General features: G+C 58.5%; 1 protein-coding gene across 5 annotated transcripts; it reads left to right on the forward strand.

Annotated features, from left to right (window-relative positions):
* The first annotated feature begins 1,627 nt into the window (after positions 1-1,627).
* On the forward strand, positions 1,628-17,878 carry TBX10 (T-box transcription factor 10). Of its 5 annotated transcripts, none has more exons than XM_067550632.1 (9): positions 1,628-1,829; positions 2,783-2,955; positions 11,202-11,486; positions 13,652-13,753; positions 14,326-14,497; positions 15,171-15,326; positions 15,731-15,798; positions 16,342-16,430; positions 16,838-17,878. In XM_067550632.1, the coding sequence occupies exons 3-9, from the start codon at positions 11,422-11,424 to the stop codon at positions 17,134-17,136; spliced, it is 951 nt and encodes a 316-aa protein (XP_067406733.1). In that variant the 5' UTR covers positions 1,628-1,829; positions 2,783-2,955; positions 11,202-11,421; the 3' UTR covers positions 17,137-17,878. The 5 variants fall into 5 exon arrangements, with proteins under 5 accessions (XP_067406733.1, XP_067406736.1, XP_067406737.1 ...); XM_067550635.1 differs by having other exon boundaries at positions 14,365-14,497; XM_067550636.1 differs by lacking the exon at positions 16,342-16,430.
* The last annotated feature ends 26 nt before the right edge of the window (positions 17,879-17,904 follow it).

The raw sequence follows: 17,904 nt of genomic DNA on the forward strand, positions 1-17,904 counted from the left end.
CCTTGGGGAGGAGGCCGGGTTCAGAATTCCCTCGTCCCTCAGGGAGATTTAAAGGGACAGGATGGTTTCTACCCTCTCCCCCAGCTGAATTCCCACCTGAAGTCATCAAATCAAACCAACCCAACGGGGCTGTGCTGAATCCCTGGTGGGGGATGATTGCTCTGGCAAGTGTTGAGCTTTGTCACCTCTTGACCATAGACACTGTGGATTGAACCCCAGAGCCCTTATCCATCCGGCAACGTTGGGGCGTTTGCCTGGCGAAGGGCTGTGTGAAACCTGCAGTCTCACACCCCCATGTTACGAGGCTCCCCTTATGGAGACTCTTCTCCTGTGGGGAGGCAGAGTTTGCTCCATTGTAGAAAAACGAGGGGTTCATTCTCCCCAATCTGCCTGGATCCTCTGAGACAATCCCCTTGATGACAGCGTGTAAGCCCTGTCAAGTGGAGAACAGCCCAGGCACCAAAGGGCTCTTTAACTTAGTGGAGAAAGGCAGCACAAGAACCAACAGCTAGAAATTTAGAGCCACCAAAGTTTCCCTGGGTGAGTGAGTAAAGCATGGGACCAGACTGCCAAGGGAAGAGGTGTCTTCAAATCCAGCCTGGAGGCCTTTGAGGAAGACACTTTAGACCAGACACAAGTTATTGGGCTCAGTGCAGAGGGAAATGGACAAACTTTAACTCAACCATCAATTGTCCCTGAGATGCCCTTTAAGGGGCATTTTCTCCCACCCCGGCTGCAGAGTTGGGGCACCCCAGGAAAGGCAATGCAGTCTCTGGGGCATTCTCCATACAGCTGGTGGGGGGGGGGGGGGAGTGTGATTTGTCCCTCCAAACCAAGGGCATGTCATATTGCATCCTTCCACCCTGGTGTGTTGGTAGCTGCGCTGGTAGTTTCTCAGGGTGCCCGTATCCCCTGCCCTGTTCTGGACTCCTCGTTCCCACTGATGTGTTTGCCTCAGACAGGCCAGCCAGCTTTACCTGGGATCCAGGCTCTTCAGGATGGGGTCACCGCAGGGTTGAAGGGCTGGCTCGGTGCTGGGAAAGGCGTGGCGGGGGTTCCCATGCGGCTGTGGCACTCAACGCAAAGTGGCTGCCCAGAGCAATGTTCTGGGAGGACAATTACCTTTGCAGGCTGTGGTCACCAGCTCTTTGGAGGAAGAACCTGCACCCCAGGATATTCGTACTGGTCCTTTGGCCCAAGCCAACAGCTGACGTGGGGGCCTCTGTCACCATGAGCAATCGAAGATATGAGTCAATTCTATTCTTTGGTGCAATCTTGTGCTTCTCCAAAGAATGCACACACCATCCTGTTGCCCTGAACACAGGAGAAACCAACAGCAGCAGACAGCTTCCATGTCAGAAATCCCCACAGCTGCCTCTCCAGCGGGATCTCTGCCCAAGAAGCTCAGCGTCTCCTTGCTCCCAGAGCCACGCTCACAATGGCTTCTTCTGGCTTTCTCTGTCTCCCACGCACACACGCTTCAAAACCAATCACCCAGCCCCTGTGTTTGCAAGCAGGGAAACTCCTGGGCACAGGCAACACCTGGGGACTGATCAGCTGTCTGCTGATTGGGTTTAAGAGAGGGCACCTGAGGCCTAGGCTAGTACCCTGGAAGCTGCCTGAGAAGAAAAGAAGAGACCCAGGAGCAGCAGGGAAAAGTTGCCAGAGAGAAAGAGGAGCAACACTCTTGAGAGCATTAGGCGTGGAGTCTGTAGCATGTTCCAGGCAAACCTGGTTTCAGTTTCTGTGGTGCCTCCAGCTGTCAGGCCACTCAGGACCCTTCCCACCAATTGCCTCCAGCTGCTGTTGTGCACGGTGACGGAGCACAAGTAAGTGTGAAAAAAATGTAAGCCTTTAAAAATGGCAGGGGAGGGGGCTGTTTGCTTATGTGGCCTAGTGCAGTGGTCCCCAAACTTTTTACCCCACATCTCCCTTTACCTTGTCTGCATGCACCACCCCACCCTCTCCAGCTGGGGCTGGGTCAGGAACGGGGCCATCGCTGGGGCTGTGGCTGGGAGCGGGCCACAGTTGGGGGATGGTGGCCAGGGCCGGGGCCCGAAGCTGGGAGACAGGCCAGGGTGGGCCCTGACAGCTGAAGCCACAGCTGGAGGCTGGGGGCCAGGGCTGAAGCAGAGCTCCTGGCAGAGCGGGGCTGGCGGGTGCTCCCTCCCCACCGTGCTGTGCCCCCCTGAACTTTCTCCCGTGCCCTACCCGGGGGGGGGCCATACGCCACAGTTTGGTCTCGTTTAGTCTGGTCTAGTGAATAGCACTGTAGACTGGAATCCAGGAGATGTGGCTTCTATTTCTGGCTCTGCTACCACACCTTGGGCAGGTGACTGCCCCTCTCTGAGCCTCAGTTTCCCCATCTGTAACAGGGATGCGAATACATTGTGAAGCGCCTTGAAATCTCCTGATGAAACGTGCACCATAAACACTAGGGTGGACTGGTCTGTTCTCTAGCCTTAACTACAGAGCTCTGTCCCAGCTCTCCTTACAGCCTGAGACCCACTGGATGACCCTGTAACTACAGGCTGTTGCGCAGTGATGCAAACACCCAAGGTGTCGGCGTTAAGGCTGAGCCTGGTTTTGGCATCTGCTGGCTTGTGAATGCTCCGTCTTCCTGCACAATGATTTTTTTAATGGGATGAATAAAATACATTCCCAATTAGGCCAGTCCAGTGGCATGCTCCCTAGGGATTAGGGCAGGGTTAAAACAAACGGTTCTTGTATCCTGAAAGTTTTGGATTTCATCAAATGCATTGTTACGTTTCTGGTCTGTTAGTTTCATCCAGCTCAGACAAGGCTCCCATTGGATATTTCCTCACTCTTCATGCTCCATGGACTTAATTCCCAACACAGGTTGAGCTGTGACAGCCACGATCAGAAAAACAAAGAGACTTCTCAGGGCCTCTAGATACACGCCCCGCCTTTATTCCTATTCCGAACATCATTCAGGTGGGACAATTGTCTAATTACTCCACAAGTATGAGACATCATAAGATGGGCCCTACCAAATTCATGACTGAAAAATGCATCCCGGGTTCTGAAATCTGGTCTCCACCATGAAATCTGGCTGGTGGGGTGGGGGTGGGGAATGGGGTTTTTGTGGGATTGCCACGTTTACTTCTGCACTGCCTTCAGAACTGGGTGGCTGGAGAGACAGGCGCCAGCCAGGCGCAGTGCCACCGCCAGCAGCAGCAGTGTGGCAGTAGAGGTGGCATGGCGTGGTACTGGGGTTCTAACTCTAAATCTTAGCAGTTTCCCTTATCCAAGGCGACTTACAAATGTAACCGTGGTACAGGGCAATACGCCTTGTGTACATACTGTATGGACACATCTGTCAAACTTGCTATTTATGCTGGGACCAACCTGCAAAACGTGTGTGATTTCTCTGCAATTTAAGTAGACCCTAATGACAAGTCAAGCTGTATAGTTATCACTGTAATGATATGTACCTGCAGTCTAGGATTCAGACACTAGATGTCTCTATGCACTTTACAGAGTTCCAAATGGGGTGTGGGCTAGGGTGACCAGAGCACAAATGTGAAAAATTGGGAGGTGGATGGGAGGTAATAAGTGCCCCTATAAGACAAAGCCCCAAATATTGGGACTGTCCCTATGAAAACAGGACATCTGGTCACCCTAGTGTGAGCCCTGGTAAACAAAGGTAACACAGCCAGAATTCACGCCCCATGGAAGCAATTTGGTGGTCACTGGTGTGGCTGTTTTTCTTTCTGTTTAAGAAGGGTTAGGATCCCATGGATCACAGCCACCACTGAATGGTGCTGTGGTTCGAATTTAGCATGATCCTGCTTTGTACTCCCAGTTATAGATCCCTGCACTGATCTTCCACTTCTCGAGACCTCCGAAAGAAGGTGCAGCTGGGCTAGATGAGGTGAACTTAGTTAGTGCCCTCTTTTATGGACAGTTCCAGAGGGGTAGGTAGCCGTGTTAGTCTGTTTTTAGAAAAACAGCGAGAATCCTGTGGCACCTTAAAGACTAACACATTTATTTTAGCATTTATCCATGGACAGTTATTAAAACCAAGACGTGGCTCCTGCGCCTTGTTGTCTCGACATCCCCTGTTTCCCCCATCACTCTCTCCCAGTCTATGCATGCACTTTACCTGCAAGAGCAGGCTGGGAAATGCCTCCATGGACTGCCAGGAACTAACATGCTCAAGAAGCTGAAGAGCTGTGTAGCACGGGACTTAGGCCCACCTCTTCAAAGACATTTAGGTGCCTAACTCCCATTGTTTGTTTTTAATGTGAGTGGGGTGCCTAAATCCCTTTGAAGATCTAGGCCTTAGAATATCATCCATCCATAGGCGTAGAAGCCTCTGTGAGCTTTGATAAGGCACTCACGGGGGTTGTCTTATAGCATTTGACGCTATAGTGTAGCCCCTGTTGCAGCTATTTTTATGTATAGAGGCTCCTGGGTTCAAGCCTTAGTGGAACCAGCTGAGCCCTAGTTCTAGAGCGTAAAACCCAGTGCTGCAACTTTTAGGGCTGATTTGATTTCTCCGGGAGAGACAGTGTTAGTCCCCAGCCCTCTTGTCTGCCATGTTGATTCAAACAGGCTCTTTCCCAGTGAAATGCAAAGGGATAGTGTTGCCTAGGGATGGGGCACTAGACTGGGGCTGGAGAGACCTGCTTCTACGCTACTGGCCTGGGGCAAGTCACTTCAATTCTTTGTGCCTCAGTTTCCTCCTGTGAGTAACAGGGAGAATGGTGCTGACCTGCTCTGTAAAGCGCTGTGAAATCTGCTGGCCTGTGGCCTGGCCTGTGCTGCCACCATGTGGCCACTTCCTGTACTGCCTTTAGCACCCTGGATTCTGTGGTGAGTCCAATGCTTGCGGTTTGGGTCCTGGGGTCCCCACTTTGCTGCACAGCTGGGAGGGGGCTGATGAGATTGTAGGTACAGCCCAGTCTCCTGCTGACTGAGTTGCTCAGCAGTGAGACCCTGCTCAGGACTGACTCCGGGAGGGAGCAGCATCGCAGCTGTGACTAGTGTGACCGAGTGGTTTAGGCTTGGGGCTGAGGATCTAACGGGGGGGGGTGCCCCAACCCCCCACTTTTGATAGAATGTTTTAGTTCCCTCTTGACACCAAATGTTCTGGGCCTGTGGCTGACAGGGAAGAAGTCAGAAGATGCATGGTCCTGCCCTTCCCAGCCCATCAGTGACTTTTCAGCCGTCAGGTCCGGGGGGGGAGCTGGTGACAGAGGATCAGGGTGCTGTCAGGAGTCGGCGGTGGGAGGGGCCTTGGCTGGGGCAGTCTTGGGACTGGGGGTAACCTGACCATTGCTGTGCTCTTTGCTCTAAGGGCCCATCTAGCACAAAGGCAGGCTTGCCCAGGTGACGAGACAGATCAGAGTACCCCAGGGAATGGTCTATGACTCCCTGGCCAGGCTGTCACAATGCTTGACTTCACACTTGATATTTAGCTGGTGAAATCGAAGTCTCGAACTCCCAGCCAATTTGTGGTTCGTGCCCTGCCTCTTAACGGTCTGCCTGGAGGGTGGTACTCGCGCGCTGCAGCCATTGCAGGGCCGCTTGACAACTGCCACGTCCCCTCTGCTATGACACAGCACCTGGGAGCCTCGGGCGTGAGACCTTAGTGAGTCCTCTGCTCCAGTTTCCAGGACTCACTGGCGCTGAGACCCCATATGTTCCCCGCCCCCAAGATCCCCTGTAACTGAGCTGTGACTGCATCTCTCCCGCTACTGTGCAGCCCCCATTCCCCACTGGCCAGAGCCACAACTCCATCCCCTGTTCTGTCGAATCCCCCCAGAGACCTCCGGCTCAGACACGGGCCCGTGTCCTTTCTGCTCTGCTAGACAGGGCTGCATCACCTCTGCCAGGTTACGGGGCTCTCCAGCCGCGGGAAGTGCAGCCCCGCCGCTGCATTGCCGTCCCACGGCTGAGACGTGGTCCCATCCCCTTGCCTAGCGCAGCCCCCGCTGGCCCTCCAGCACAGAGCCACAGCTGTATCCCCAGCCCACAGCAGGTCACGGGCATCTGAGCCGCCCTGTGGCTCTGGGCCCCCGCTTGTCTGCATCGTGACGGGTGCCCCAGTGGATCCGAGGCAGGAGAACCCCTCACGAATCCGGGTCCCCCGGCTCTCCGTCCCCTCTCTGAGCCTGACTGCTTTCTGCCCTGGTCTCACCCCAGCCCCCAGCACAGCATAAGCTTCTTCTCCAGCCGGGCCTCCACCCACACGTCTCATCCTCCCTGTCCCCTGCAGTGCCATCCAGCTCTGCCCCATTTATCTCCCTCTGTCGCCAGCGCTGGCAGCTCCAATAACTCCCTGGCAGGGCAGGCGCCTATCGAGCGCTGAGATGAGCAGGTGTGAGAGGAGATGCAATGGGGCTGACAGCAGCTTGGCAGGGGGAAGATGGATGAGGGCAGAGGAGGTCCTGAGCCCCGGGGGCTGAGTACAGCCAGAACGGTGGGGTGGGGGGGCCCTGTGCTCCAAGGGGGGGGGACTTACGGCTGTGGTTGGTGCTGCTTAGTGGGACAGCAGGGAGCTTGAGGGGGTGGGGGCTGGAGCAGGGCTCAGACTGGGCACGGGGATGGGGGAGCTCTTGGCCTGGGCTGGGCCTCTGGAATGGGGAGAGGGAGCTAGAAATGGGGGTTCTGGAGGTGCAGGCTGAGGGATTTATCCGGGGTTAGGTCTGTGCCCAGCACACGAGCCCGACTCCCAGCTGCAGCAGGATCTGTCTATGCAATGGCTGGACTGGCTGCCTGGCCTGGTGACACCGGCCCCTGGGGCAGGGTTGGGGGGAGTCGTGAGATCGGTTGTGATAACGGGGCCTCTGACTGGACCCTAATTGTGAGCGGAGCTCGAGGTGGCCTGTGTGAGTTCAGACGGTCTCCTTGCGGTTCTTTTCTCACCCTATCGTGTGTGTTTGTCACGTTTTTATCCTAAAGAAAACCGGATCAAACTCCAACAAATCCATCTAAACCACCCTCATCCACCACCGAAGGGGGCTTAAATACCAGCCAACAGGCACTCAGGCAAGGCTTTCGCTCTCTGTGCAGTGTGTTGGAGTGGGAATTTGCTGTAAATATTCTATATGAAGACCATGTGTGCCTCAGTTTTCCCCCATACGCTCATTGTCACCTAGGGGGTGGAGAAGGGCTGTTTACTCTCAGGCAAGCTACAGCAAAGGTGTGACTGGTGCCCAGCTGTCTTAGGTTTGGGGACCATGGAAATGGAGGCTCTGTGAAGACAATGGCAAAGCCAATCACCGGGACATTTAGTACCTAGTCGCTAATGAGTGTGGACGGCCCACTCCTCGGCAGGTAGCCAGCTGGGGAACAAAGGACTGAAGAGGTTGCCAGGTGGGACTCTCCCAGGAATTTGGACAAAGGGACACACAGGGACAGAGCCAAGGATGGGGGAGGGGATCACACTGCTTGGCTGGGGCTCTGAATAACCAGAATGGACCCGACTGTATTTTTTTTTTCCCTAGCCAAAGACTTTCCCTGCTGTGTTCCAGATGTCTACTGAACCCTGCAGCTTTTATAGCGCCGGCTGAGTCGCTGCAGATGCTGAGATGGGGGGTGCCTTGCTCCCTTTGGGGGAACAAGCCTCTCTTAGGTGCCCATCTCAGCTGGACTCAGAGAAGGGCACTCATGGTGTGAAGTGGGGTGCTGGAGGTTCGTACCCAGGAGGCAGTGGAGCCCAGTGGTTTGCCTTAGTGACAGAGTGGGATCCTAAGGGGATCTGGCACCCTGAAGGGGGTTGTCCCCTCCCAGGCACTGTCCCAGAGCTGAACCAGACCTGTGACATGTGGCTAAAAGGAAAGGGGAAAGCAGATGGTGTTACGATGAAAGCTTCAGCGCTTTACACTGCAAAGATCTGAGCCGTGTTTCTCGTTCTGTGTCTTTAACAAAAGGCAAACTAGCTTGTGATAATGGCTGCTGTTCCAACAGGACACACCAGCGCTAAGTGGACACGGACCCCCAGGGCGTGAGGCTTTCATTACCCTCTAGGGCCATGGGTACACACAGGGTACACTGCTGTAACCCTGCAGTGTCGCCACAGCCTGCAGCATGGGGTTATCACCTGTCCTGGCTTGCCCAGGATTGTCCCTTTGCAGAGGTAGCCGTCCATGGAAATCTGTAAGGGCGAAGCTCCGGGATAAAGTACTTACATAGCCCCAGACCAGCGTGAGCTTCAAGCTTAACCACGACCTCTAGCCGTTAGCAGGCGCACTCAAAGTGCTTCACAAAGCCGAGCGTAGCATTCTCCTCATTTTACAGGTGGGGAAATGGAGCCACAGAGTGGGAAAGCCACCATGGTGACCAGTGCCAGAGCTGGGAAGAGAACCCATTCCAGTTCTCCAGCCTTCTACTGTGCCAGGTTACTTGGCGGGGATGAGGGGATTCTGCTTCCCCTGCAGTGGGGGTGGTCCCGTGCTGTGTCGAGCGTGACACAAGGGGGCGCATCCTCAGATTTTCCTGGTCGGGATGGATGTGCCTTTTTCCACAAGGCAGCGTTTGCACTGGAGTTGTGTTGCTTTGCAAAGCATGGCGCTGTCCGGTCCTGGGGACGCACACTGACCCTGCCGCCCTGTTCGGCTTTATTTCATTTGCTGAACTGGCTTTAGAAAATGAGAGCTGCGCACGTAAGTTCCTGGCCTGCAGGACGAGCGGCTCGCCCGTTGCCATTGCAGGGTTACACGTCTCCGAGATCTCAACCTGGACAAATAACGGCGGGTTCTAAAATGTTAGGAAAAAAAGTCTGATGAGCTGTGGGCAAATATCCCAGTGGTTTGATTTCAGTCGTTCTATGGCTGGTGGGAGATAAAAGGGGCATCAACGCAGCTGTGAAAGGAGGAGCAGGAATAGCGAGGGAGACAGCAATATGGGGTTGAGGCGGGAAGGGGAGCCCAGGGGGCAGCAGGCCGGAGTTGAGGGGCACTGGCACAGCTGAAGGGAAGGGGGTCCAGATCTGGGCTAGCAGGGTGCAGCGGGCCAGAACTGAGGGGCAAGGGCTGAGTTCTGTGGGTGGGAAGCCAGGGCTGAGGGTCTGATAGACTCGACCCCTTCCACTGGGCTTGACCCTGCTCCTGGTGATGCCAGCTCAGCCAGTGCAGCCCCTGGCACGGTTACACTGGGCTCTGGGCCCTCTCACTGCGTGGGGCCAGGGAACAGTGATCCACTCCCACCTCAGGCCTGGGAACTGTCCGGGCCCCGCCTGGCTGGGTCTGTGTCTCATGCTCTGGGACTGTGCAAAGGAAGAATTCATTAAGGCCTGAGCGGCAAAGCGACACCCTCCCCCCAGCAGGGAGGTCAGCGCCCCTGCGACTCGGGGGAGGGGGGGGCAGGGGGGGGAGATATTGGCCGAGTCCAGTCCCACTGGCGGGACACTCATCAATAGCTGATTGCGGAGCTGCTGCCAGTGCGGGGGGGGGGGCGTTTCTCAGCTCATCTCGCCCGGAGCGGGCCAGCGCCCCCCGAGGCCGGGCAGGGTGAATCTCCGCCCCCTGAGCAGGAGAATAAAATCGCCGGGTCCAGCCTGGAGACTTCAGAAAGCGAGTTAGAGCTGCACAGGGCCAGGGAGACAGGCTCTGCCCAGAGTCCGGCGCGACACCCGCTGCTCCGATGGCAGGTAAATCCACCCCAGGGGCTCCACCGCTTCAACCCCATTGGTGACCTTTCCTGTTTGCCCATCTACCTCCCTAAATTCAATCCGGCTTGTCCCTCGGATGAGCCCCGCCCGTGTCAGGCTCCCATCACCCCCACCTCGCCCGGCTCCCTGCGTCAGGGCCGTGGCGTTTTGCACCTGTCCAACCTACAGAGAGTTATGGGGCGGCGAGGGACTCAGCTACAATGCCCGGTGCGGAGGGGCAGGCTGTGGTGGTGGTGGTGGTGGTGGGGGGGATCGGCATGCACATGGCCTGAGTTCTGCAGTGCGTGGTTGGGGACAGGGGTGGGACCGGGCCCTGCCCTCTCACAGGTGGGTAATGTCGCAGAGTCAGTCATTGCGGGAAAGCCGGCTGGGCTCCTGCAGCCATTCGGGGCCTAGCTCCAGCGTTGAGGGGCTCACTAGGGAGTGAGGAGTGCCCCAGGGTGACGAGAAGTTGGCCTCTGTGTATCGCATGTTGGCTGGGGGTGCAGGGTCCCTCCCCTACGGACCAGGGGCGGGAATCATTGCAGACTATAGCATTAACTGGCAGCGTGTACTGAACACAGAGATGTGTGTTACCCACCTGTACAAAGGTGTGCATTGGGGGGGGGACAAAGGGAACTGGTGGTTAGAGCAGGCGGGGGCTGGGAACTAGGACTCCTGGGTTCTAATCCTGGCTGTGGGAGGGGTGTGGGGTCTAGTGGCTAGAGTCAGGGGTTGGGGGGCGGGTTAGAAGCCAGGACTCCTGGGTTCTATTCCCCCAAGGAAGGGCTTAGGAGGCTAAGGGAACTGTCGGTCTGTGGCCTGGATGAGCTATGGCTGGGGCAGTTGTGTAGAGCTGGATGTGAGCAGGAGGCAGAGCTGAGAGGGGAGCGGTCTGTTGGGGTGGCATCACAGTGCCCCCGCCCCGCACCCCACCCCTGGCTCAGAGCCTGTGGGGAGCAGTCTTGGCTAACGCCTCTCTGTGAAGTTAAAGTACAAACACCAGCAGAGCAGGGGGCGCGCAGGCCCAAGAACAGGGGCTCAGTGATCACTGGCTGGGGTGGGCAGAAGCCATAGACTGGGCTGGGGTCTCAGGAAGGAGCAAGTGGCCCTCGGATATGGGGCCGGGGGAGGGGGTTTTCCCTGAAAGGGGATTGGGGTGAGGAGAGGTGCTGAAGCATCAGAGCTGTGAAGCCCTTGGACCCGCAATAATGACGCTGACAGTCAGTGAGAGCAGTGGGGATGCCTCCCGTGCAGGAGGCACTGTGCAAATCCAGATGGACTGCGGGGAGAGATCAGGGGCTTTATGGAAGGAGCCCAGGGCTGGTATTGTGGAGGGCGGTGGGACTGAGGGGCATTGGCAGAGCTGTCAGGGGCGAGCCCAGGGCGGGGATAGCCAGGGGCTGTGGATCAGGATTGAGGGGAAGCGTGGGGGGGGGGGGAGGGGTGTCAAGGGGCACTGTCATTTCCCCAGCTCGCAGGCACTTTGGGGCTCACCAGCCTTATGGTCTGTGCGTCTGTGTCCCTGCCCCGATGCCCGTCTCCGCAGGAGCTTGGTATCGACTCTCTCCCCCTTTGCCAGCGTTCCTCACAGCCAGCCTGAGCGTCCTGACGTCGGACGGGGGCCCCTTCACCTCTGGCCCTGAGTGGGGCAGCCCCGGGGGGCTCCCTGCCTCCTGGGGCACCCGCCGGCCTGCAGCAGGTTTGGTGCCCCTGCTGGGGAGGAGGCCGGCGGGCTCGGGGATGGAGTCCAGCCAGCCAGGAAGAACCAGCGTGTGTCCAGCGTGGCGGTGCAGCTGGAGATGCGTAGCCTGTGGGAGGAATTCAACAGCCTGGGCACCGAGATGATCGTCACCAAAGCAGGGAGGTAGGTGGGCGTCGCCCAGGCGGGGAAGTGCAGGGACCCCCGTGTCCCCTCACGACATTACAGCCCACGGGAGGGACGGTGACTGGTGTGGTGTCCCCGGGACCCTGTCTTGGTTCCATGCGAGGGGATACGGGGCCGTCCCCAGCCACCTGGTGGTCTGATCTGGCCCCTTGCAGCCCCAGGCAACACGACTCATTCCCTGGCCAGAGAAGCCCCTCGCCCAGTGCTAAGGGCTGGTAGCCGGTGCCACACGTCACAGCTGCTCAGGACCCCATTGCTCAGGACTTCGACCTTTGGAGGTTTGGGGGGCGGGACAGGCACTGCCAGGAGCCTGGGCAGAGCCGGGAGCCAGCACTCCCTGCCTGGTTTGGCTGGGCACCGGGGCATGGGGGGAGGGGGGTCTGATTGGGATTGGGGGTCTTGAGGCTGCAGGGCCTATTAAGAGGGGACTGCGTGGATAGTGTCAGGGCTGGCACCAGCACTGCCCCCAGCCCCTGTGCCTGGACCTCCAGCTGCTCTGTCCTGCTCTGATTATAGCCATGAACCACTGCTGCAACCCCCATAGCAGCGCTGCCCCTCCCGCCAAGTGCTTCAAATGCACCTCCCCCCTATGCCAGCGCTCTGCCCCCACACTAACCTCCCACCACCCCTAGTGCCCCCCTACACTGCCCCCTGGCTCTTCCCAATGGCCCCGCCCCCCAATCTCTCTCTCATTTTCTTGCTCACCTTTGTGCTCACGTTGCCACAAACTCGTGCTTACTTCCACCCTGTCCAGGCTGCTGCACGCCCAGGTCCAGGGGCATCTGCTCCCCCCCAGACCAGGCAGCGCAGCCCCTTTCCCCTGCAGGTGACACTGCTGGGCCCCTTGAGCAGGGAGGAAGGAGAGGACTGATGACCCCAGCCCCTCCCCTCTGATGGCCTGCAGAACCCCTGGGGTACAGCCTGGGAGCTGTGGAACCTCTGGGGACCCTTATCAACTATTTAGCTTGGGGTGAGCCCTCCACCTCACTCTGGCTGGTGACCCACAGACAGTCTCTCCAGATCCTATTGTCACTCAACCCGACAGCGGGCGGCACCAGGCACCCCATTTAGTTCAATGAATGCTTTCCCCAGACACTCACAACCAGCAATAAACTCCTGCTGGCACCTCAATCCAGGACCACACCATCCAACCTGGTCAAAAAGCCTGAGCAGTGGAGATTATTATCCAGTCCACCCTTCCTTCAAAGTGGAAGGAACGTGCCTCAGCTTTCATTACTGAGCAGTTTGTCTAAACACTTCACTCAAAGACATACTGGCTAAGATAGAACATAAACAAATTTATTAACTACAGAAAAATAGATTTGAAGTGACTGTAAATGGCAAATGTAAAGAGATTAAAAGTAGTTACCAAATGAAATAAACATAAGATCACCATCTAAATTCTACACACTAACAAGCTCTTGAATTAGCAATGTCTCACCCTTGTTAGCTGGTACAAACAGTTTCTTAAATGTAGGCTGGGCAACCTTCCTTGCCTGGGACTCCCCTCCCCTTTTTAAAAGTCCTTTTGTCTTCCAGATGATCCTTCAAGTATTCAGCTGAACAGTAGTGGAGCCCCCTGATGTTACACTCCCCCTTTTACTGTCTGTTTCAGCTTAGGAGCTAGAACAGTCCATGCATGTGATGTGGAGGCTGTTTCCCATGGGTCAAGCAACCCCATTGCAAATGTGCGTCCTACAGTGATACCTTCACTGTAAGCAACCCCGGTAGTGGAATCTTTCCTTGATGGGCTATTAGCACGTCTGGCCACTTCACTGTTGTAGCTGAAAAGCTGATTTAGGTGGTTCCCACCTCACAATGTGTGCTAGTAGCGTTTATGATATCTGATAACATCACCTGCTATGGTAGCACATACAATCCAACAGGATATTATGGCTTAGCAGATCAAGACTTTTAAACTAATACTACAAAAGATGTACCTTGTACAGAACATATCATAATGACATGGTGACTTTAGAGGTTCTGGGTGTTGTTCTCAGACACAGAGTGTCACGGACCCCAGCACCCCCTCTTCCATGATCTACAACCCCAGGCCCTTCCCCTGTGACCTATGACACCAGCCCACCCCTGTGCAATAGGGATGATCCCAGTGCCCCCATCCCCTCCCCTCCCCTCTCCCGCAGGAGGATGTTCCCTACCTTCCAGGTGAAGCTCTCCGGGCTGGACCCGCTGGCTGACTATGTGCTGCTCATGGACTTTGTGCCCTTGGATGACAAGAGATACAGGTGTGTGTGGGGGGGGGGGAGGGAGGAGGAGGATATAGGTGGAGGAGGCCAGGGCTCAGGGACCCTGCCATGACAGCGCCTACCCAGCCCCTCACACCAGAGCCTTGAGCAGAGCAGCCTGTGGGGTGGGGAGCCCAGCCCCATGCTGGACACAGCACTTACAGCTCTGGCAGCTGTGCCCACCCCCACCTGCCTCCTGTACCTCCACTGCCCCAGCCACGGTTGGCGTGAGCTGTACCTTACTCCCCCAGCCCCTCCCTGCACCCTGCTCCACTCCTCTAGCCTCCCCCACTGCTCAGTTGCACGCCCCAATGCACCACTCATGGGGCAGCAGCCAGAGATGGCCCCAGTTGTCAGCCCACCTGCTCCCCCCACGGCAGGATCCCAGCCACCATGGAAATGTCCTAGAGAACAGAACAGGAATTGGTTCCCCACCAATAGGGGGTGGGAGGAACTGCTGGGAGGACACCCAGAGACCCTAGTCAATGTTATAAGGCCTCTACGTGAGGGTAGTGGCAGGGGGGGGTCCCCAGGAGCTGGTGTGTCCCCTCCCCCCCCGTCTCTCCCTGCAGATACGCCTTCCATAGCTCCTCATGGCTGGTGGCTGGCAGAGCGGACCCTGCTGCGCCCGGCCGTGTCCACTTCCACCCCGACTCGCCCGCCAAGGGGGGTCAGTGGATGAGGCAGATAGTCTCCTTCGACAAGCTCAAACTCACCAACAACCTGCTGGATGACAATGGCCACGTAAGCTGCCGTGCCGCAGCCGGGCACATCGAGTTGGGGGGGGGGATCGGGGGAGACAGCACCTGAAGGCTGCAGAAAGCTGCTGTGGCACAGCTGGGCATGCTGGGTGGGGCGTGGGGGTTGGGGGGACAGCCCCTGAAGGCTGCAGACTACCCACATGCAGCATTTCCTGTCTGACCAGAGACCCCCAACCCTACCCCACCCCACAGGTCCCCCTTACTTTATGAAAAAGGTTACGCAATGGATGGATGATGGGGACCCCGGGGCCTTTCCCCTTTAGGGGGTGCTGCCTCCAATCCATCCCCAAGGTCGGAGACTGGCTGGCTCACGGGGTGGGGAATGGGGCACAGGGCCATTCCCCTCTAGGGGCAGCCAGCGCCAATCCAGCCCCAGGGCAGGAGGTCTGGCTGGCTCAGGGGAACAGGGTTATAGCACCATGGGCAGGAGGCTGCTGAGCGACACGGCGTGGGACACGGCCCGACAGGGTGGAACAGGGTGGCATGGGTAGGGAGAGTAGGGGCAAGGTGCTCTGTTGGGGGTGTGGGGGGGGAACGCAGAGCCATGAGATACTTTGCCATAGTGTGAAGGAGGGGGGTGGGTGGGATCTGTTGCCAGGGGCAGTGGCTGTCGTCTCGCTGCCCAGCTCAGCAGGGCTCTTCCCCGGCACACGCAGATCATCCTGAACTCCATGCACCGGTACCAGCCCCGCTTCCACGTGGTGTATGTGGACCCGCGCCGGGACAGCGAGCGCTTCGCCCACGAGAACTTCAAATCCTTCGCCTTTGCAGAGACCCAGTTCATGGCGGTGACGGCCTATCAGAACCACCGGGTGCGTGGGCACACGGGGCACTGAGCCAGCCTTCCCTGGGACTCAGGCTGGCCTCTGTAGTCCCCCCTCCCTGTGTCCCCTGCATGCAGGAGATCCTCCCCCACACCTCAGTGCCTGTGTCACAGCGCCCCCTGCTGGGAAGGGTGGGGCTGGGCCGTGCAGGCTCCACCCCCTCCCTGCTGTCACAGCGCCCCCTGCCAGGTGGTGGCCTCCTGGCTGTTTCTGATTTCATGCAGGGGGTGCAGCAACTCTCCCCCAGGATTCCTGCCCCACTATGCCTGGGGAGTTGCTGAGCCAGGCAGGTGTCCCTGGCCTATTGCCAGCCCCCAGGTGGGCGGGGGGGAAGTGTTTCCAGGGCTGGTTTTGCTTCCGTCACCTTGCTCTCTCACTCTCTCTCTCTGCAGATCACGCAGCTGAAAATCGCCAGTAACCCCTTTGCCAAGGGGTTCCGGGACTGCGAGCCGGATGATTGGTAAGTGCCCCCCCCCCCCCCATCACCCTCTTCATCCCGCAGGAGGGGGAGCACTGGTGATTCCACCTCCCCCCCCCCCGACCCCCACTGATCTGAGTGGGGGGGGGGGAGTAGAGACCGTCTCCCTCCCACCTCAGGGTTCACGCATTCAGCCGCCTCTGTCACATGCCAAGCTGCAATGGCCCCTGCCCCCCGCGCCCGGGATCCCAGGAGGGGATGAGAAGAGCAGCCAGGAGAAGCAAGTGATGCCCTCAGTACAAGGGGGAGGGGACCTGGTGCTAGCCACAGTCACCTCCCAGCAGCTGCCCCTGCCATGTACTCCAGTGCCCGCTCCCCACTCCTGCCCAGGCCCCCCCCGACCTGAGTCAAATGTTGCAGAATGGTTTGCACAGGGACATGTTTAGCTCATTAAATAATTTGCCCCAATGGTCTCCCGTGGGAGGGAGGGGCACCTCTGCCCATCTTCCTCCCCCTTCCCCCAATGTCTCACCACAACTAGGCCCCCCCCACCCCGTTTCTCACCCTTCCCCTTCTCTCATGCAGGCCTGGGGTGACAGGGCCCCTGCTGGGCCCCTTGGCCCGCACTCGGGGCATGGGCCCCTCCTCCCAGCTGAAGGCCACGCAGGAGAAAGGTAACCCCCCCTACACAGCTATGAGCTCTGAGTCTCTGACAGAGGGGGTGCTTCCCCCCTCCCCCAGCCCAGCTGGTGCATACAACGGGCGAGGAGCGGCTTTGGGACAGGCTGGGCACACCCCAGGGCTGAGGCTGCCTAGGGAGGTGTTGGGCTAGGGGGGCCGTAGGGGGATGAGGGTGCTAGAGCCCCACCTGGCAGCGCAGGCCTGGGACGGAGAGGCGGGCAGAGGAAGCCATAAGCAGGTGCAGGCACTCTTGACCGTGGTTTCTCGCACTGGAGGTGGTAAGGGGCGGGGCTTGGAGCCCTGGAAAGGGTGGGGCCAAGGCAGGGGTGGGGCTTGGGAGCCTTGGCACAGCAGCCCTGCCCTGGATGTGAGCGGCACCTGTTCTCTGCTCTCTCCCCAGGACTCCCGGGGCAGCGCCGTGTCAGGGGGGAGCTGACCCCCACCCTCCTGCGAGAGGCCGTCCAGCTCCAGCACCCGCCACTTGTGCCCCTCGGGGGAGCCTGTGGCTTCCAGGACAGCTCACCTGCCCCGCGCCCTCTCCCTCCAGAGCTGGGGGCACCTGCGTACAAGCCCTTCTCCTACCACAGCGTGTACATCAGGGCCAAACCACGAGGGGCACCTTACCCACTCCCCCCCAGCCTCCACCCCTTCAATGTCTACAGTGCCAGTCCCTCCACCCTCAACTACGGGCAGCAGTGACGGGCAGCCATGGCCTCAGCCGGCTGCTGGGGGGGGGTGCCCAGTAGCCACTCTGTCCCCCTCCCTCCCTGCACTCACACACTGCGCCAGGGTGGGCCCCAGCTGCAGTGTGACGGGGCAGGCTCCAGGCCGAGGGACTGCGTCTCACTGAGCACTGCGATGCCCTGCTCACAGCATCTCGGGCCAGAATGGGCTCCCCAGCCCAGCCTGCTGTGGGCTGGCCCAGCCAGCTGCTGGGGGGCACTGGCTGTGTGGCTCCCCTCCCTCGCTGCTGCTGTGGGGCTGGCCCCATGGCTACGAAGCTCTTGCTTTAGGCCATGGGCTGCCCCACAAGTTTTCCTAGCTTGTGGCCGCCCAACTTCTGCGGGGGCCTGGCCAAGAGTCTGCTTGTCCTGACCCCAGAGCAGGGGGGGAAGCAGAGGCTCAGCCTGTAGGGACTGAGGGGGCCCATCCAACCTTGTTGCCCACAGCTTACCCGACACCCAGCCCCAAGCAGGCAAGACTCCACCAAGAGCTCCGGGGGGAGGGTGCTGGCTGCCACCCCCTGCCGGCACTGGCTGAGGCCTGCCGGCTCAGCAGGGGCTTTGCTGGAGAGCTCCCCTCCCAGCCTGGGGGAGCAGGTGGTCTGGCTTGGGAGGAGACCGTGGGTCCAGTGCCTCTGGTAGCTGTGTGAGCCTTTGGCTTTGGGGGGAGCCCTGAGCACTGGAGCAGGAGCCACAGCTCACAGCCAGGACGCAGGGCAGAGCATTACCCAGAGCCCAGGGCTGG

The sequence above is a fragment of the Emydura macquarii genome, unplaced genomic scaffold (assembly GCF_026122565.2).
Source record: "Emydura macquarii macquarii isolate MOO-44397 ecotype Brisbane River unplaced genomic scaffold, CSIRO-AGI_Emac_v2 contig_1305, whole genome shotgun sequence".
Classification (NCBI taxonomy): Eukaryota; Metazoa; Chordata; order Testudines; family Chelidae; genus Emydura; species Emydura macquarii.

What these genes read in the sequence shown, in the direction of transcription:
- TBX10 (XM_067550632.1), top strand. Translation starts at nt 11,422, where the DNA reads ATGCGTAGCCTGTGGGAGGAATTCAACAGCCTGGGCACCGAGATGATC. An exon ending in CGGCCTATCAGAACCACCGG is followed by an intron (nt 15,327 to 15,730) that starts GTGCGTGGGCAC and finishes CTCTCTCTGCAG; the next exon opens with ATCACGCAGCTGAAAATCGC. An exon ending in GACTGCGAGCCGGATGATTG is followed by an intron (nt 15,799 to 16,341) that starts GTAAGTGCCCCC and finishes TCTCTCATGCAG; the next exon opens with GCCTGGGGTGACAGGGCCCC.